Source organism: Nansenia antarctica, assembly GCF_963989245.1.
Source record: "Nansenia antarctica genome assembly, chromosome: 9".
Lineage (NCBI taxonomy): Eukaryota > Metazoa > Chordata > Actinopteri > Argentiniformes > Microstomatidae > Nansenia > Nansenia antarctica.
The window spans coordinates 44,864,392-44,885,642 of NC_137679.1; the positions used below are offsets into that span (position 1 = coordinate 44,864,392).

The 21,251-nt window shown below is 44.6% G+C and overlaps 2 protein-coding genes across 2 annotated transcripts; both read right to left on the minus strand.

Moving 5' to 3' along the window:
* Positions 1-796: 796 nt before the first annotated feature.
* On the minus strand, positions 797-11,273 carry LOC308164901 (GTPase IMAP family member 8-like). Its single transcript, XM_080538963.1, has 8 exons — positions 11,193-11,273; positions 10,686-10,842; positions 8,027-8,731; positions 5,925-6,629; positions 3,910-4,614; positions 2,481-3,143; positions 2,248-2,358; positions 797-1,747 (listed from the first exon to the last, which is right to left on the minus strand). Exons 2-8 carry the CDS (start codon positions 10,705-10,707, stop codon positions 1,608-1,610), a joined length of 3,051 nt encoding a protein of 1,016 aa, XP_080395089.1. The 5' UTR covers positions 10,708-10,842; positions 11,193-11,273; the 3' UTR covers positions 797-1,607.
* Positions 11,274-12,406: 1,133 nt separating this feature from the next.
* Positions 12,407-15,566, minus strand: LOC308165686 (UDP-glucuronosyltransferase 2C1-like; the record flags this gene model as incomplete). Its single annotated transcript, XM_080539837.1, has 2 exons — positions 15,466-15,566; positions 12,407-14,007 (listed from the first exon to the last, which is right to left on the minus strand). The coding sequence occupies exon 2, from the start codon at positions 13,985-13,987 to the stop codon at positions 12,407-12,409; it is 1,581 nt and encodes a 526-aa protein (XP_080395963.1). The 5' UTR covers positions 13,988-14,007; positions 15,466-15,566.
* Positions 15,567-21,251: the final 5,685 nt, after the last annotated feature.

Genomic DNA, 21,251 nt, shown 5'->3' on the forward strand with positions numbered 1-21,251 from the left:
CATCAGGCTATACAATTAATTAATTAATTCTTCCAATCCACCAAAGCAAAGCAAACATTTTCCACACTTGTACTTCAACTCATGATTATCTATTTGGCGTTACAGTGATTCCTAACTGGTCTGTGTAGGTCTGTATATGATCTAACTGGTCTGTGTAGGTCTGTGTAGGTCTGTGTGTGATCTAACTGGTCTGTGTAGGTCTGTCCAATCATTTTATTTTGGGATATAAAAAATATAAACAATGGGGAAAAGCCTTTCTAACTCCTGGGACTATAAGACCACGAGAAATGAAGGTGTGTCACTGCAAAGACCAACCCAGACCAGTCTCACCACGCATGACTAACTGGTTTAACAACACAGACCAACCCAGACCAGTCTCACCACACATGACTAACTGGTTTAACAACACAGAACAACCCAGACCAGTCTCACCACGCATGACTAACTGGTTTAACAACACAGACCAACCCAGACCAGTCTCACCACACATGACTAACTGGTTTAACAACACAGACCAACCCAGACCAGTCTCACCACACATGACTAACTGGTTTAACAACACAGACCAACCCAGACCAGTCTCACCACGCATGACTAACTGGTTTAACAACACAGAACAACCCAGACCAGTCTCACCACACATGACTAACTGGTTTAACAACACAGACCAACCCAGACCAGTCTCACCACACATGACTAACTGGTTTAACTACTTTTCATTTCAGTTTTGAAAACAGTTGCATATTAATAAAGCAAACAGTCATGAACATATTTTCAATGAGCAGATTTTATTTTTAATTTGTAATCAGGATATGGTTAATATTGGTATTGGTACATATGGAAATGGTCATGATATAGACATGGAAATTGTAGCTAGCACAAAAGTACAACCAGACGAGGTCCAGTACAGTAGCTAGGGTTCATACAGTAAACCAAAGTAGTACACACAGTAGATAAAAATGAAATAAACAAATATCTGAACAAAAACGATAAAACATCATAACTCTGTTACAGTTGCATCGTCAGAGTCAGGATGTTAACAACTCATATTGAAATATAAAAAAAAGTTTTTTATAAAAGCAGTTTTGTCACAAAGTGTTTAACAACAGAAACAATAGAAACAACTTTGAGACAGTTGACCCAAAAAAAAAACTTTTTCAGAGGGGGACCCAGGACCAGGAGTCAGCCCCATCCACACCTCTCAGCAGGAGGGAGTCAGCCCCATCCACACCTCTCAGCAGGAGGGAGTCAGCCCCATCCACACCTCTCAGCAGGAGGGAGTCAGCCCCATCCACAGCTCTCAGCAGGAGGGAGTCAGCCCCATCCACAGCTCTCAGCAGGAGGGAGTCAGCCCCATCCACACCTCTCAGCAGGAGGGAGTCAGCCCCACCCACACCTCTCAGCAGGAGGGAGTCAGCCCCATCCACACCTCTCAGCAGGAGGGAGTCAGCCCCATCCACACCTCTCAGCAGGAGGGAGTCAGCCCCATCCACACCTCTCAGCAGGAGGGAGTCAGCCCCATCCACACCTCTCAGCAGGGGGGAGTCAGCCCCATCCACACCTCTCAGCAGGAGGGAGTCAGCCCCATCCACACCTCTCAGCAGAGTCTACTGTTGGAGAACCTCTGGATCCTCTGTGAGGACGTCTCTCCTCCTTCTCTCAGGCTTCAACAGTGACTCAGCCACTGATCCAACCTCAGATACCAGCTCAGAATCATACCCTGTCTCTGCTCTGCTGCCTCCACTCACTGTAACACAACAACAACAACAACAACAACAACAACAACAACAACAGATCAGATTCTGGGAAAGCTTTGCTGGCACAATGGAAGCACTACAGTACAGGTAGTATATATGTATGTATGTGATGGAAGCACTACAGTACAGGTAGTATATATGTATATATGTATGTATGTGATGGAACACTACAGTACAGGTAGTATATATGTATATATGTATGTATGTGATGGAACACTACAGTACAGGTAGTATATATGTATATATGTATGTATGTGATGGAACACTACAGTACAGGTAGTATATATGTATATATGTATGTATGTGATGGAAGCACTACAGTACAGGTAGTATATATGTATATATGTATGTATGTGATGGAACACTACAGTACAGGTAGTATATATGTATATATGTATGTATGTGATGGAAGCACTACAGTACAGGTAGTATATATGTATATATGTATGTATGTGATGGAGGGGAGATGTCTTCAGAGAACCATACTCACTGCTTAAAGGAGGCTCCATGCTCCTAGCTCCTCTTGCTGACTCAGTCACTGATCCACCCTTAGATACCAGCTCAGATCCATAACCAGTGTCTGGTCTGCTGCCTCCACTCACTGTAACACAACAACAACAACAACAACAACAACAACAACAACAACAGATCAGAGGCTTTGTCACACTGGAATCACTACAGTATATAATTTACTGTATATGTGAGTCAGAGAACCATACTCACTGTTCGGAGGCAACCGTATGCTGTTAGCTTTTCTTGGTGCCAGTGAAGGTTGACCCCCCACCTGACTCTCAGGATAAAACACATCTCCACTGTTCACTGCCACCATCTCATCTATCTTCTCCAGCAGCTCTGTGACCTGAGTGCCATCACCCCTGTTCTTATTGTTGAGGACATGATACCTGTTCCCACATTTCTCAACAAGGCAATGGAGGGCCTTCCCTTCACTCTCAATGTGCTGCTCAATGGTTGTGTCTCCCAGACTGTCCCCCCAGGTGAACAGCACTATAGTGTGACTCCAGACTCCCTCACTGAGAAGCTCCAGGTGTGCCTCTGCAGCATTTGCCTCTTCCTCTTTGAATGAAACATCCACCCGTATGACCAGGAGGAGAGTGTGAGGTCCTGGAGGACACAGAGACACACTGCTTACAATCTCCTGTTTAACCAGCTCAGAGGTCTCCCCAGCAGGGTTATCCCTCCACCAGCCTGGAGTGTCGACCACAGTGACCTGCCTCCCTGCTACTTCTCCCTGTCTCTTCACACACTGAGCTGCCTTCCCCAGGTCAAACTCCTCTCTGCCCAGGATGGTGTTTCCTGATGAACTCTTCCCTGCAGCCCTGTACCCCAGCAGCACGATCCTCAGCTCTGAGAGATGGAGGGAGTCACCTGGCAGAGAGAGAAACAACACAGTATAATGAGCATCTCCCATTGACATGCTGTATACAGGGTGTGTCTCCATTGAACATCCTTAGAACACCATTGATATTGGTGACTTGGGAGGGCATGCTAACATGCTACAAGCCATAATGTTTGATTGATTGATTGACTGCACATCTATTTCACCTGCATGGGAAGGTGGGACACATTTGAGGTTTAAAATCAACAGTGAATGTGATGCACACAATGGAATACTTCATTATCTCTATATAATCTATATAATCTGTATCTTTATCTCTTTATAATCTGTTAATATAAACATGTTTTGAATTCTGTTTCTTTAGATAAACAGCAGCCCTGTCACTTGTGTTGGCAGACAGCTGAGAGATGGAGAAATGTAACCCCTCTTAAAATGAGTAGTGAAACCTTATGTTTTGGGTTATTATGATAGGGTAAGACAGTTGTGCTAAGCTCATGAAGCATTTATAAGTTACAATCAAAACATCTTTAATTTGATGTAGCGTATTCAAGGACGTGTCTGTAAATTGGTGCTAGAGATCCTGCCTTATTCAGACAGCACAAACTTTTACACAAAGAAATGAACTGATTCGCCATCTCATCAATCATCCACCATCTTAGCACAAGCCCATTGGTCAGTAGCCAAACTGACCAATGGGAGTGGTTCTATGTCACAGAGAACTCAGTATTCCAGCCACCATCACAGTGATCTGATATGGAAGTTTCCTTCATAACAGTTCAGTAATAATAATCTCACCTATGAATGATCTGTGGATCTCTCTCTGTTTCTTCACCTTCTCCTGCCTCTGTTTTGCTCTCTCTTCTTTGGGTTTTCTCCACACTTCTGTCTTCCTCACTATCGCTCTGTCTATCTCATAATGGCCTCCTCTGTTTCCTGCCACCATCTCCTCTATCTTCTCCAGCAGCTCTGTGACCTGAGTGCCATCAAACCTGTTCTCATTGTTGAGGACATGATACCTGTTCCCACATTTCTCAACAAGCCACTGGAGGGCCTTCCCTTCACTCTCAATGTGCTGCTCAATGGTTGTGTCTCCCAGACTGTCCCCACAGGTGAACAGCACTATAGTGTGACTCCACACTCCCTCACTGAGAAGTCTCAGGTGTTCCTCTACTGCTCTTCTCTTTTCCTCAGTGAATGAAAAATCCACTGGTATGACCAGGAGGAGAGTGTGAGGTCCTGGAGGACACAGAGACACACTGCTTACAATCTCCTGTTTAACCAGCTCAGAGGTATACTCTACAGGGGCATCCATCAACCATCCTGGAGTGTCGACCACAGTGACCTGCCTCCCTGCTACTTCTCCCTGTCTCTTCACACACTGAGCAGCTGTCCCCAGGTCAAACTCCTCTCTGCCCAGGATGGTGTTTCCTGATGAACTCTTCCCTGCAGCCCTGTACCCCAGCAGCACGACCCTCAGCTCTGAGAGATGGAGGGAGTCACCTGGCAGAGAGAGAGAGAGAAATAATGAATGTCAAGAAATAAGTAATTTTATTCTCCCCAGCTCACAACAAAGGTGTGTGTGTGTGTGTGTGTGTGTGTGTGTGTGTGTGTGTGTGTGTCTGTGTGTGTGTGTGTGTATTCCTATGTAAAATTGTGTTTGTGTACCTGACTGAACACCCATAACCACATACTGATGGTTAAATCTCTTGAAATGTTGAAATGGACTATCTATCTATCTATATACATGGACATGCTTATCTATCTATACACATGGACATGCTTATCTATCTATACACATGGACATGCTTATCTATCTATATACATGGACATGCTTATCTATCTATATACATGGACATGCTTATCTATCTATATACATGGACATGCTTATCTATCTATATACATGGACATGCTTATCTATCTATATACATGGACATGCTTATCTATCTATATACATGGACATGCTTATCTATCTATATACATGGACATGCTTATCTATCTATATACATGGACATGCTTATCTATCTATATACATGGACATGCTTATCTATCTATATACATGGACATGCTTATCTATCTATATACATGGAGATGCTTATCCATCTATACACATTTAATTGACATTTCACACATAACAGGGTTTTCTATCTTTGCCATGCAGAAAAACACTTATAAAGCCAAAGTGTATTAACTAGTATCACTGTAATCGTATACTACATATGGTTGTCATGGTAACCGTGCTACCACACCACCGCCATTAATGCGTTTTTCCCTGTTTTATAGTTTGTGACTTGCTCCATCATTTTCAGTCACTTGAAGCCAAAACCAGATGTTGAATCTCAGCTTTCTTTTCATGCCACATTCGTGTCTCAACTCCCAATCATGAGAGAGAAAAGGCCGGTTACAGTTGGAGCACTGAACACTGATGTGGAGGAATCTACTCTGAGGTTGAATCTGTTTCATATCGCATTCCACTCAAATGAAGAAGGCATTTTCTGTCTGACGTTAAGCAAATCACATAGCTGGCTGGCTGGCTGTATTCACAGTTCAGCTAATCAGTTTGTCAGCTTGATTTTAGCTAAACTGTGAGGCAAGACAGCCAGTTAGCTAGTCAGTGAGTTTACTGTTGCTACTGTAGGAGCTAGCAACTCCATCTCAAACTGAAAGCTCTATCCACCTCATCATCTAAGGCATGGAAAGTATATTTACATCATGATTTTGCTTTTAAAACTAAGTGAAATGGAGAGAAAACATGTTGTTCTAGTGAAATCTTTAACAAATCTGTTTTTAAAAAGAGACAGAAATAAACTCACCCTTTAGTGACCTGAGGGTCTCTCTCTGTTCCTGCACCTTCTTCAGTCTCTGTTTCGCTCTCTCTCCCACTGCCCTCCTTTCCTGTTCTATCTTCTCCAGTATCTCTCTGTCTATCTCATAATGGCCTCCTCTGTTTCCTGCCACCATCTCCTCTATCTTCTCCAGCAGCTCTGTGACCTGAGTGCCATCACCCCTGTTCTCATTGTTGAGGACATGATACCTGTTCCCACATTTCTCAACAAGCCCCTGGAGGGCCTTCCCTTCACTCTCAATGTGCTGCTCAATGGTTGTGTCTCCCAGACAGTCCCCACGGGTGAACAGCACTATAGTGTGACTCCACACTCCCTCACTGAGAAGTCTCAGGTGTGCCTCTACTGCTCTTCTCTTTTCCTCAGTGAATGAAACATCCACTTCTATGACCAGGAGGAGAGTGTGAGGTCCTGGGGGACACAGAGACACACTGCTTACAATCTCCTGTTTAACCAGCTCAGAGGTAAACTCTACAGGGAGAATACTCAACCAGCCTGGAGTGTCGACCACAGTGACCTGCCTCCCTGCTACTTCTCCCTGTCTCTTCACACACTGAGCTGCCTTCCCCAGGTCAAACTCCTCTCTGCCCAGGATGGTGTTTCCTGATGAACTCTTCCCTGCACACCTGTACCCCAGCAGCACGATCCTCAGCTCTGAGAGATGGAGGGAGTCACCTGGCAGAGAGAGAGAGAGAGAGAGAGAGAAATAATGAATGTCAAGAAATAAGTAATTGTATTCTCCCCAGCTCACAACAAAGGTGTGTGTGTGTGTGTGTGTGTGTGTGTGTGTGTGTGTGTGTGTGTGTGTGTGTGTGCGTGTGTGTGTGTGTGTGTGTGTGTATTCCTATGTAAAATTGTGTTTGTGTACCTGACTGAACACCCATAACCACATACTGCTGGTTAAATCTCTTGAAATGTTGAAATGGACTATCTATCTATCTATATACATGGACATGCTTATCTATCTATATACATGGACATGCTTATCTATCTATATACATGAACATGCTTATCTATCTATATAGTATATACATGGACATGCTTATCTATCTATATACATGGACATGCTTATCTATCTATATACATGGACATGCTTATCTATCTATATACATGGACATGCTTATCCATCTATATACATGGACATGCTTATCTATCTATATACATGAACATGCTTATCTATCTATACACATGAACATGCTTATCTATCTATACACATGGACATGCTTATCTATCTATATACATGGACATGCTTATCTATCTATATGCATGGACATGCTTATCTATCTATATACATGGACATGCTTATCTATCTATATACATGGACATGCTTATCTATCTATATACATGGAGATGCTTATCCATCTATACACATTTAATTGACATTTCACACATAACAGGGTTTTCTATCTTTGCCATGCAGAAAAACACTTATAAAGCCAAAGTGTATTAACTAGTATCACTGTAATCGTATACTACATATGGTTGTCATGGTAACCGTGCTACCACACCACCGCCATTAATGCGTTTTTCCCTGTTTTATAGTTTGTGACTTGCTCCATCATTTTCAGTCACTTGAAGCCAAAACCAGATGTTGAATCTCAGCTTTCTTTTCATGCCACATTCGTGTCTCAACTCCCAATCATGAGAGAGAAAAGGCCGGTTACAGTCGGAGCACTGAACACTGATGTGGAGGAATCTACTCTGAGGTTGAATCTGTTTCATATCGCATTCCACTCAAATGAAGAAGGTATTTTCTGTCTGACGTTAAGCAAATCACATAGCTGGCTAGCTAGCTGTATTCACAGTTCAGCTAATCAGTTTGTCAGCTTGATTTTAGCTAAACTGTGAGGCAAGACAGCCAGTTAGCTAGTCAGTGAGTTTACTGTTGCTACTGTAGGAGCTAGCAACTCCATCTCAAACTGAAAGCTCTATCCACCTCATCATCTAAGGCATGGAAAGTATATTTACATCATGATTTTGCTTTTAAAACTAAGTGAAATGGAGAGAAAACATGTTGTTCTAGTGAAATCTTTAACAAACCTGTTTTTAAAAAGAGACAGAAATAAACTCACCCTTTAGTGATCTGAGGGTCTCTCTCTGTTCCTGCACCTTCTTCAGTCTCTGTTTCGCTCTCTCTCCCACTGCCCTCCTTTCCTGTTCTATCTTCTCCAGTATCTGTCTCTCTATCTCATAATGGCCTCCTCTGTTTCCTGCCACCATCTCCTCTATCTTCTCCAGCAGCTCTGTGACCTGAGTGCCATCACCCCTGTTCTCATTGTTGAGGACATGATACCTGTTCCCACATTTCTCAACAAGCCCCTGGAGGGCCTTCCCTTCACTCTCAATGTGCTGCTCAATGGTTGTGTCTCCCAGACAGTCCCCACGGGTGAACAGCACTATAGTGTGACTCCACACTCCCTCACTGAGAAGTCTCAGGTGTTCCTCTACTGAACTTCTCATTACCTCAGTGAATGAAACATCCACTTCTATGACCAGGAGGAGAGTGTGAGGTCCTGGAGGACACAGAGACACACTGCTTACAATCTCCTGTTTAACCAGCTCAGGGGTCCACTCTACAGGGTGAATACTCAACCAGCCTGGAGTGTCGACCACAGTGACCTGCCTCCCTGCTACTTCTCCCTGTCTCTTCACACACTGAGCAGTTCTCCTCAGGTCAAACTCCTCTCTGCCCAGGATGGTGTTTCCTGATGAACTCTTCCCTGCTCTTCTGGACCCCAGCAGCACGATCCTCAGCTCTGAGAGATGGAGGGAGTCACCTGGCAGAGAGAGAGAGAGAGAGAGAAGTCATAAAGTCCATAATGAAACCATGGCAACCATACAGCAGCTCCATAATGAAACCATGGCAACCATACAGCAGCTCCATACTGAAACCATGGCAACCATACAGCAGCTCCATACTGACATCTGCTGGTCAGGTCATGGTATGGCGGCTGTATCGACTGAATCTGGGGCCAAATCCAATAAGCCCACCGTCATCTGTGATGTCTTGTCCAATAAAGGTGCTGTGACCAACTGTGTGGATGTGTATGAGGCCATATATGGTCTTAAATGTTGGTGTGTCTAGTAGACTACAGCCTAGTAGAATGTTTAGCTGTTTGAACTGATGACCTGTCTAAATGTGTCTGTAGTCAACATGACGTTGTTCTGTGATAGTGATTGACTTCTAGCTTCCTCAGTCTCTCAACAGACACTGACCCTCCTCCCACAGATGCTTCCTCAGTCTCTCAACAGACACTGACCCTCCTCCCACAGATGCTTCCAAACATGACTTCTTCTTTACATTTTAATACATTTATATATATAATTATTCATGGTATTTATATAGCGCTATTCTGGGGCTCAAAGACGCTGAAATATATAAAGAACCTATAGGGGATATTGTACATTGTAACTCGAGGTGTCTGAATTATTCCTCCTGGATATTATTTCCTTGGGCGCAATTCCCAAGGTGGCGTTGTCTGGCTAAGGTTGTCTGGCTAAGGTTGTTGTATTGCATACCTAAGTCGTTATGCCACGCGTGTCTCCAGTGTCCGTCTTGTATGTATCTTAGCACCAATAACACCAAAGTAAAGTCCTTGGGCCTGCTGGCATTGTACTTTGGTCAATTAAAGCGATTTTGATTCTGATCATTGTATGAGTCTGTGTTTGAATGGAAATTATGGTCTGCTGTTAGTGTGTGTGTCTGACTTGCCGGTGTTCTGACTTCCTGACTACAAAAAGTTGTTGTGGTACGTGGCCCATGAGCTGCTGTGATGGGTTTGATTCATCAGCATCTACAGACTGCAGACATTACGTTAAACAAGTGAGATGCTGTCAGGATGTAAGACTTCAGGTCACTGAAGCAGGCGCCTGCACTGTACTGTGTTCCCTTGAATCCTGGAGAACAAGTTAACCCCCCGATTGTCATTGTGAGAGCTTCAGAGAGGCTTGTCTTGTGATCCTCTTTTTGGAATTTCATAGAATCTAGTCTCCTATGCTCTTGTGATTTAAGTTAAGTACTTTGGTTTGTTATTTTTCCTAAGTCTGTTCTGTTCCTGTCTACTCTGGATTACTGCAGGTACAAGTTGCTTCGCCCGAAACGTTTCAACTGCCATCATTGCTCTTGTCATTGCACAGAGTACAACGGAATGTATGTTTTGCTCTAGGCACAGGATCAGCCATAGTCAGCGCCCCTGGAGCAATTAGGCGTTAAGTGCCTTGCTCAAGTACACAACAGCAGTGGTAGGCACCTTAGATATGATGCCAGCAACCCTCCAGTCACCAGCTCACATGCAGCTCCCTCCTGAGGCGGGGAGCGAACCAGCAACCTTCCGATTGCTAACCGGCCTCTCTAACCTCTAGGCTACCCCTACCCCCCTGCCCCCCTACCCCCACCCCTACCCTACACACCTAAATACAGTAGGCCAGCGCATCCTCATGCATTCAGTCTAGTGCACTAATGCACTTGTGACTGTTGTCATAACAGACATTTCAATTAATAATATAATCTATTTAAATTAAGTTGTCTCACACGTGTTTGGGTTTCATTAGGCTAAAAACTGTCTGTTGGCATTTCTGAAAACGGTCATTAAAATCTTAGCGTATTTTGCATTATTAAATGATGATTACACAATTAAATTCATGTTAATTAACTCTCAAAAACCTACATAAGCTTGTGTCCAGGTTTATGATTGGTACCAAAGTGGTTCAGTTTTGACATTAACAGTTTACCTGGACGGCCCGCTGTGGCCATTGTTGTAACCTGGAGATCCACTGGTGTGCAGTGGAACGCTGATAAGGCAGCTGGCAGGTAGGGTTGGACAGGTAGGGTTGGGCGGGGGGACGAGGCCAGGTAATGACTGATCACGTTGCTCCGCGTGACTTTGGCCTTCACGTCACCGAGTTAGGGCGAGTTAGGGCGAGCACAAAAAGAACACAAAGAAAACAAAGAGCCAAGATATGTGACATTTAGACCGGCTGTAGATTGCGGTCAAGACTGATTGTTTAAATTAAATCAAAAGCAAGGAAGTATGAATGAAGACATATCCTCTAGTCAGAATGCATCTCTCTCAGGTGAGGCACAGGCCTCAACAACAACAACAACAACAACAACAACAACAACAACAACAACCCTAACCCACCAACAACAACAACAACAACAACAGCAAAATAAGTTCTGATGAAGAAGTTCAATCTGACAAGACAAGCAACAGAAAGATATGTTCAAACTGTTCATACCTTCTCATCAGCTGCAGGACGAACGGAGGGAACGGATCAAATAAAAAAGGAGTGATGTGATACTTTAGTAGTTATCTGGACTTTGTAGCTCCAGTAAAACCACCCGGGTGTGGCGCAATAAACCCCTGGAGTGAGGCCCAACCAACCCCATAACCTTAGGCAGCTCTGAGTTACACATTAACAGAGTTGTGATTGAAGGATGATTCTACAGACAGACAGGCCTACGTAAACTAATGACTGTTACCCAGTTTATATTGATGTGTGATAAAGTTAGCCTGTGGTTCTTTGGCCTTGATAGCAGCTAGGCTAAATGTGGCCCAGTCTGCTAGGAATACAAGATAATAGGACACTTTATGCCATATAATCTTCTTGGCTCTAGATCTATGTTACTACGGGTGCGTTCGTAGCTTCCCTCTCAGAGTGCCGGAGCGCACTCTGGTTTCAACGTCATAAAGGAATCAAGTCATTTGATTGGACAAGAGGCAGTCACGTGGACGCTCCTGCGCTCTCAGAGCTTATTTACGAACGCGGCCTCGCTCTCAGAGCTCCATCTAGCGCCATTAAAACTTCTGGTGACTCTTTTCACCGTTTTCGAGGCTTCAAAATAAAAGCGCGAGTCTTCCAGTAGGGGGCAGCAGATACCTGTGTCTGTCATAGCTGGCTGTGGTGAGCTCAACAGCCATGGTTACAGACACGTGAATCTGTCCTTATGTTGAGGCAACAACATAGGGCCTGGGCTATTAACAACACCTGTAATGAAATCACCACGTCTCTCTTTGTTTAGAACGTTCTCTTATTAAAGCACTTTTATTAAAATAGTTTCATTTTTTAAGTTAAAGATCAAATGGTCTGTTCATCTCCCTCCTTTTCATTGGGGATGTGAGGGTGGTGTGTATTTGTGACTTAAGATGTGTGTGTGTGTGTGTGTGTGTGTGTGTGTGTGTGTGTGTGTGTATCTGTATGTGTCTGTGTGTGCGTGTGTTTGTGTGTTTGAAACATGTCTGCTGTAAAAAAAAAAGCTGGATGAACACCACACAGTTTTATAAATGTAGTTTAGTGATCAGATGATGTTTCACATCAAGGAGAGGAGGAGAACCTTCCATACAAGATTATGTGACTTTCATATTAAACGATTTCACCATAAAACACCTCAAGTTTAAATGGAATCTGAGGGAGTGTTGGGGAATATGAAGGTCTAGGTGTGTGTTCGTGTGCTACTGGTGTTTAATCTTCTTTCTAGAACACACCCTGCAGCATAAGAGTCTGATAACAGAGACAGTAGTCATCAGGAGAAGCAGCGCCACAGTTAATAAGAACACCACCACGTCTACAGAGTGGTAGGAGTACCAAGGCATCTTGTAGGACTCTGTGCGCAGGTGAGCAGCACCCCTGTGTCTCATGACGAACTCGATCCAGAAGAGGGCGCTGTCTAGTGGTTTCATCGGTGTGTCCCTGTGTAGCCTGGAGAGCCTCTGCATGTTCTCTCTGTAGGACGGCTCCTGTAGCACTTCCTGTGCGGCCTGGAGGAAGACGTCTCTGTTCAAGGTGAAGATATCCACGGTCTTCGCCGCTCCTCGCACCCTCATCTTGGAAAGGTTGTCAGGTTGATCAAAGATCAGGGGGAGGCCTAGGATTGGTACACCGTGGTACAAGGCCACTTGAAGTCCGTTAGTTCCTCCGTGAGCTACAAACAGCCTGGTCTTGGGATGTCCTAACAGGTCGTTCTGAGGCATCCAGTCCACTAGTAAGGTGTTGTTGCCCAGGGTAACAGGCCTGTCTCCCTTGTACCTCCAGATGACCTTCGGGGGCAGTTGGGCAAAAGCGGCGGCGATGTCGTCAGCTAGATCGTGAGGAAGCTCGCCGACTAAAGTCCCCAACGACATGATGATGACCCCATGTTCTCCTGAGCTCTGGACAAACTCCTCCAGGTCCTGGGGAAGAGGCTTGGCAGGTTTGCATTGGAACCCTCCCATGTAGATGACGTTGGGCATGGTGGGGCGAGGGAACTCAAACACAAAGTCAACTCTCATCAGCCAAAGGTCTGCTGCTTGAACCAGGGGGAAGTAGTCAACCTCAGGACCAAAGTAATGATGACTCAAAGCGTTGTAATGTGGACTTATATAAAACACATATTGGGCTAACATCATGGTATAAATCAGTACATTAAGAACCCTCTCCTTGAAGCTCATGACGTCAGTGAGCTCTAAGCCCATCATAGGGATGTAGGAGAGAGGAGAGGGAGCGATGGCAAGATGAGCTTCACCGCCCAAGGTCCATCTCACGTTATAAACAACCGGTAGACTGAGGTAGTGGGCCAGCATTTCCCCTCCCGGCATGGCCGGGTCGGTCAGAACCAGATCATACTTGGCGTCCTCTAGAGATCGCATCAGGTCCTTGTTGTCGAACATGTGTCTGACCAAGTTGCACACTTGCTTAACCATGACCACAGTCTTATCCAGCACCTCCATTTCCAGCCTGAAGCGATCCCAGGCAGACCGTCCCTCCCGCTGGATCTGCAAGAGGCTCGACACAAACTCTTGGACAAAGTCCTCGCCAAACGCGCCTGTGGTGTCGATGGTGATCGTACTGTAGTGAGGGGAGGTTTCCTTGATGTACCAGCTGTCTGACGGGCGCACGACTGAAACGCTGTGTCCCCTTGAGTGCAGCGCCTCGACGATGACTTTCATGTTGATCCAGTGGCTACCGTCCACCGGGAACACAAGGACCTTCCCTCCGTGGACAGCAGCCGCAGAGAGGACCAGGAGGGTGGTCAAGACTAGCTGAAGATGAGGCATCTTGTGTCCGCTCAGAGCACCTGAGAGAGGATCATAATTACATTATCATAATCACACGTTAATTATGTCATAACAAAGAAGCTAGACGGCAACTGACAAAATATAGTTGGCGTCATGTTTGGTAATGAAAAATTAAATCTGAAATGTCTCCAAATACAGAGAAGACATTTTTATATATAGTAAGGCCCAATCCCAATACACTCCTTGCCCCAACAATTCACCCCTACCCCTCATGCACGTTCATGCGTAGGGGTAGGGTGTCCCGATTCTTGTTGGTATAGAGGGGTAGGGTGAAGTGGTAGGGCTACTTGGCCCTCCAAACAGGTTTTTTAGAGGCACACTCAAACTCAAGTGTGTGCATTATCTTAGTTTTATGTCATTTCAATGTATTATAGACAGTTATAGTTTCTGCATAACAAGCATAACAAAGCTAGCTAGTTAACATTACAACATTGTTTTAAGGTTGATTTGCGCAGGACAGTCCCGCATTTCCCCCCATTGATGGCATATGACACTCGAAGATTAACTAAAGTTCAGCCGCGAAGTTACTGTTATCTCTCCTCTAATATCAGTGCAGACTGGCAGGGTAGGAGCAGGGTTGCTAGCCTACAGAGCACCGCTATTCTGTCATGAACTGGCCTGGTAATTTTTTCATAAATTTTTTCATCATAAACATGGCTAATACACTGTACATATCATAAACATGGCTAATACACTATAACATACCTAATAAACATAGCTAAGGCATTATAAACATTAATACACTCCATATCATAACTGTTCCAATCAAGCAAAGCATTAGAGGGGGATGTTCAAATACAGTATTTGTAGACTGACTCTGTAGCAACATAAACATACAGTCCTACTAGTACCAGTTTGTTTTCAAACAGCTAAATAACACAAATGAACTATTCTGATCTGGATGAGGTGAAACACACGGGAGGCAGTACAGGAGTCTAGGCTCCCACACCAGCAGGCTGGAGAACAGCTTCTTCCTCACTGCGGTCAGGCTGCTGAACTCTAGACCCCGGTGGTAACCTTGCCTCTCTACCCCCCCTCGCCCTCCACCCCTCCACCCCCAAACAGGATGAACTTTGCACACCCCACCAAGTCCCCCCCAGCCCCAGCCCCCTTCACTCCCCCCAACAGGATGAACTTTGCTGGTTTTGCACATAGTAGCCTACATATACTGTACATGTTACTGATAACCACTACTGTATATCTGACTGTACTTACCTCACCCCTGTCTGTATATCTACACCTATGGCTGCACTATGCACTATTACACATCCTACTGTACATACCTCACCTCTGCATGTACATATATCTGTACATACCTATGGCTGCACTATGCACTATTGTATCTGGCTGGATGCCAAATGCATTTCGTTGTCACTGTACTGTACTATGCCAATGACAATTAAATCGAATGTGAATAATCAGTCACTGTATGTGCACATCTTATCACCCAGGTTTACCTTAAGAGTCAGTGATTCAGTCTCCTGGTTGTAAAGATGCATGCGTGTGCGTCCAGCGCAGTTATCCTCTCCACAAAGGTCCCTGGTAGAGCAGTCAGTGTCAGTCTGACAGAGTGGACACAGAGGGAAGCGTTAGAGCGTCCAGCTACAGACAGAAGTGTAATACTCTAGTTAGAGCTCCATGGTTAACTGACTCACCTGTAAGCAGACAGAAGTGTGATACTCTAGAGTTAGAGCTCCATGGTTAACTGACTCACCTGTAAGCAGACAGAAGTGTGATACTCTAGAGTTAGAGCTCCATGGTTAACTGACTCACCTGTCAGCAGACAGAAGTGTGATACTCTAGAGTTAGAGCTCCATGGTTAACTGACTCACCTGTCAGCAGACAGAAGTGTAATACTCTAGAGTTAGAGCTCCATGGTTAACTGACTCACCTGTAAGCAGACAGAAGTGTGATACTGTTAGACCTCCATGGTTAACTGACTCACCTGTCAGCAGCCATGCATCCAGCTGGAATGACTGCAGCCGGAGAGCTTATCAGTGTTGTGCAGTAGCGTAGCCACGTTAGGGCCAGGGCCCAGGCCCGCCCACTTTACTCATGGGCCCACCCTGAGGAAGCTTCGGTGTCATTTATTTTCTCATTATTATAAAAAAATAAAGAAGTATTAACCAATTGAGAATATCCATTCAAACCAATTCAAACCAAAACAAATAAGAAAAGATGTGAACAAATATCAAGTTGAATTACTGATGTATGTGTTTTATCCTCTGAACAACGGAACTGATTTCCAGTAACTGTGTTTGCCGAATCCGGTGTGGACTTTTACCGCTCGAAAGCCGACTTGATGTAGGCTACTGTACTTGATCAACTGTAAATCAATGCGTGCGGGGTGTCCTCTGATGTACGTCGCATTGGAAACGTGTTTGATGGATGCAAACAAGAGTAGGACCATGAATATGAACTGAAACATAACAAATTAAATAAAAAGCTGGCCCACCCGTAGGCCCGCCCTAAAGTACATTTCTGCCTACGCTACTGGTGCAGTGCAGTCCAATGTCCAGGTTAAAGCCACAGTCTGCAATGTTTCCAGCAATGATAAATAAGCTAATTAAATATACCACATTACACAGTAGAGCGTGACCTATGACCTTTGGGCCATTAGTACATACAACGCAGTTGTTTATGTTTTAACGTGTATTGACGTGTGTTAACACGAGATGGCCTCAAAATATTGATCTTTATTTTTATTTTTATTATGCTAGAAAGAGATACATAATTGAAATCAAGTTTATTTGGAGGCGAAAATGTCATGGGTGCATTTGGTTAATTGTTTACGATGGCCCATTCCTGACGGTACAAATTGCAGATTGTGACTAACACATCTTTTCTAATTATGCCCTTCATCGTAACTTGAATCTGAAGGCTGAGATGTTGCCTGGTACCTTTGACAATCTTTACTTTCTAAATGTCTCCTACATTACGCTTGACCTGGGGGGGACAAACAATAACAAAATAAGCCTGGATTTTCCTTCAGTGACATTGATGGAATACCCCCCTGATGTCATTTCTGAACAGGACAATTATGCTCCGTCATTGTGTGACTCTCTCCTCCTGACAAGACAGACGTTCACATTTGTGCACACTGGTTATCTGTGCAACTTGCCTGAACAGGTCACCTCAGGTCATATGTAACGGGGCGGGGGAAACCCTAACGCCGCGTGCACACCGCGGACCGTGACCCACCGTTCTGGCGCAACCTGGTGGGATGGACTTGACGTACTTCAACGTGCGATGCAGATGCAAAGCTCTACTCGTGTTGCTAGCGAAGTTTCCCACAGAAGTGGGGAAAAAAACGTCAGATCAGATATATAAACGGGTTATTTTGATAAACTGGACACATTTTGTGAATATATATGGTTACTTTCTCGCCTGAAAACATATAAAAACTTCATAAAATGACATATTAACACTTGTAGAGCCAAATTACAGATTTTAGCCAATGGCGGCCAAAATTGAGGATTTAAAATCTGAGGCGAGAGCTCTGGGCAAGAAACTACTTCCGGTTTACTTCCGGTTGTTTTGATCCAACACAACGCAAAAAGCTGACATTTTTTGACTGATTGCCGCACCCTGCCGGTCAAGAAACGCAATGCAGAGCAACGCAACTGAGCAACGCAACGGCCCCATTGAGATGAATGACTTCCGGTGCAACGCAATGGCCCTGTGTGCACGCAGCTTAAGCCCAACCACTACCCCTGCCTCAGGCACGTGCCGTGAGCTTTTAGATTGGGTAAGCATAAGATATAGAAATACACATAATTACACATACATGCTATCAGTGAACGCAGTTTCAAGGAAATGCCATTTTGATGCCCTAGAACCCGCTAATAAACTGTAGGGTCACTTTGTGATCAGATAACCAAAAACAAAAAAAACAGTTGCCAGTTTCGACTATATCAGGGGTGCTCATTGTTCAATCTTTTTTGAACCAAGATCTTTTCAAGTAGCCAACCTGCTGAAATCTACAAGTCCAGTTTCAACATCGCAAACGCACACACGCATAACACAGACACACACCGTTTCCATCCTCCATAGTAAACTCACAACACACTTTCTTTTCACACTTTTGTCACACAGGCACTTGACATTACATCACAAACCCTCCCTCTCTATCTCTCTCAGACACTTTTGGTCCAGAACCAATGGCACGGACAGCAACATTAGGCCTATCTCAGCGACATTCAAAGGTAAAAGCAGAGGAAGTCTTAAATAAGAAGCCATAACCAGCAGCACAGCAGTACTCAAACCATATAAACAAGCACAGATCGCCACCAGCCTCGCGAATCATATAAACCGCTCATACCAGGCTTGCTGGAACCCCCTAGCGACTCTCCCTTTCTGGGTGTGAAGATCGGTGAGCGGTGGCTTCGGGCGGCCTTTAGCCAGTCCAGTCCAGTCTACGAAATCCCTTTAGGTCGCTGACAGTAATGTCCATATTCACAAAATCAAGCAAGTTATCCTTATTGATTATTATTATTTAGATCGTTTGAGCTAGCTAGCATAAGCTATTCTGCCGGGCAAGAGAAAGTAAGGTGAAATGTTAAGTGAACTTGAAAGTGATAAGAGCCAATCAGTAGCTCTTATCGGAATGAACGAACTACTGATTGGCTGGTAAGCATGCTTACCCTGGCCACATTAAACAGCGGGCTGAGGCATAAAAAAAAAGAAGACATTTTCACGCATTTGAATGTACGCGAGGGAAAGCAGAGAGAGAAGTGCTTATAATGCAACGCAATGCAAGCAGAATAGCGAGTGCTTACTCCTGCAGGTGGCGCTAAAAATGAATGACTCCTGCTGCCCTGGGACCTAAAATACGACTCTTTTAATGAAAACAAACAAACGGTTACATGCACTTTTATTTTAATATTTTCACTGTCCTTTTTTATTTTTTCGTTGGGTAAGCACTGCTTACTATGCTTATGGACGACACGTCCTTGCCCTGCCTACTAAGCGGAGACTGTGGAGGAGCCAGCCAAAATCACCCAGACAATACCCAGAGAGAGGAACAGTATAAATGGAAACTTTATTAGAATAAATACTAAAAGTTTGGAAAAAAGACCCTAACCCTAGACCACTATATCTAGCCTACGTTCGAGGCAAGCCAAGGGTCGGAACGCTCGTTCTGGCGACAGCTAATATTGATAAAAGTCACTTAACTTCGGGAAGGGCGCTGGCTGCACCCTCCCAAGTTTCCCAACAGGCCTCTGGTGCTCAGTGCTCAGACACGGACAGCTCCGTTGGTGACCAGTCGTCCCTCTGTCGGGACCACCGCTCGGCGCCTGGTGCGTATTCAGCTGTAGGAGAGACAAACACCTCACGTCACGGCGTGTCACTGGCCACGGGAACCCACCGAGATATGCGTGAACGAGAGTATAGAGAAGGGGTACTTAGCTCTGGGAAGGGTGTTTTGCTTCACACCCTCCCGTATCCCCAATCAGACGTTCTCTCGTCCTAACGTCGCGGGTCCCTCTCGTACTCGGCAGGTTTTCGTCTGGTGGTCGTCTCGTTGTCGCTCTCTCGTCGTAACCCTTGTTCCCGAACCGCTCGTCTCCTACTGTTTGCTGGTGCCTTAAATAGAGAGTAAAGGGGAACAGTGCCACTCCCAGTCCCCAACCAGCACCAGGTGTGTATAGGAGAGGAGTAGGAACAGACATGGTGCGCTTCTACCACCAGGAGGGAAACAGAATACAAATAAAAAAAGGTTCTGTGTGTGCACTAACCCAGGGTGGCAAAAGAGACAGCACATAAAACAATGACAGGTTATTTCCTTTGTCACCCCGTGACACATACATGGTGGACACACCTACAGTACAGCACATGAACAGGTCACCTCAGGTCATACATGGTGGACACAGTGGCATACCGCAAAATCCCGAGGCCCCGCAAGGTGGCGGCGGGGGCCCTTTCGCGAGTAAAAAAAAGAAAAAAGAAACGTGCGGTTTTTAGAGGCCGATGCGTTATTGACGTTGCGAAATTTCGCAATATGCACTCTACATTCTAAATGCTTGACTTAGTGTCGAATATTTTCTCTGTTTCAGTGATAAAGAAGAGGTGAAAACTTCTGGCCCAGGTTTAAAAGTATTTATTCAAAAAAGGTCGGGTCTTCAGATTACAGGCACACTAAACAGTCACAGTCGAGATAGTCAGCAGAGCAGCCCGCTCGCGCCTCTGCACAGAAGTCTTATAGCCCTCCTCCTAGGCCTCTGATTGGCCTAGACCCTCGGGGGCGTGCATATGCGTGTGTGTGTGACTGCGCATGCGCAACAATTCGTGTGTGTGTGTCAGCACATGTGCGACAACTCGTGTGTGTGTGTCAGCACATGTGCGACAATTGAGATCGTTTGTAAATGAAATAATAAAGTATTCAATAAAGTGTATTTGAGGTAATAAAAATATACGTGTAATATGTGTAAAATATACGTGAATATATGTGTAAAATATACGTGAATATAAGAAGGCCATTAATGTGTAAAAATATACTACATTAGCAAAAGGTACAAACAAGTGAGAGCAATAGCCTATAACTAAAACCAAATGGTAGTAGACTACATCAGTAGAATGTATTATAAGTAGAAAAGTACAAGCTTTATTTATTTTAACAAAGTGTGGTGTGCACAGCAGCGCGATATCTGTAAACATACAATCTGTAGACTCTCCGCTAAGGGTTGCCAGATGGGATTGAGAATTTCCAACCTAACCAATCTAAAAACTTCTAAATCCACCAAAAACCAGCCCATCTGGCAACCCTGTCTCCACTGCATCAGAGTCTACTTGTTGCGCAAAATTGGCCAGGGTTTGTCAAATCCTTTGTTGGACATCTCGTTTCTTAAGTCCTGGTATATTGTGGCATTTCTTTACTGTTTGCCATCTGGTCTAGGAATACCCAGGGAGACGCAGACAGCAGAAGTAGAATAGAATAGTAGAATAGAAAAAGAAACAGCTATAACCAGCTGAATGATGTACCTGTATGATGCACTGACAGTCTGTGACAGTGTGTGCACCTGCCCGGACCCTGCCCTTCGGCCTGAGTTTGAGTATGATGCTGCCCAAATAAATGTTATTGTTTAGTGCTGTACGCTTTCGTGGTATTATATTGTGTGAATTATCATCTGTAGGCCTATGTTGTTTTTCTTTCACTCGACTAACCGCCGAGATAATACTTGAGACATGTACTTCCGTAAACATATTTTTTTTATTTGATTTTTTTACAATATCGGACCGACAG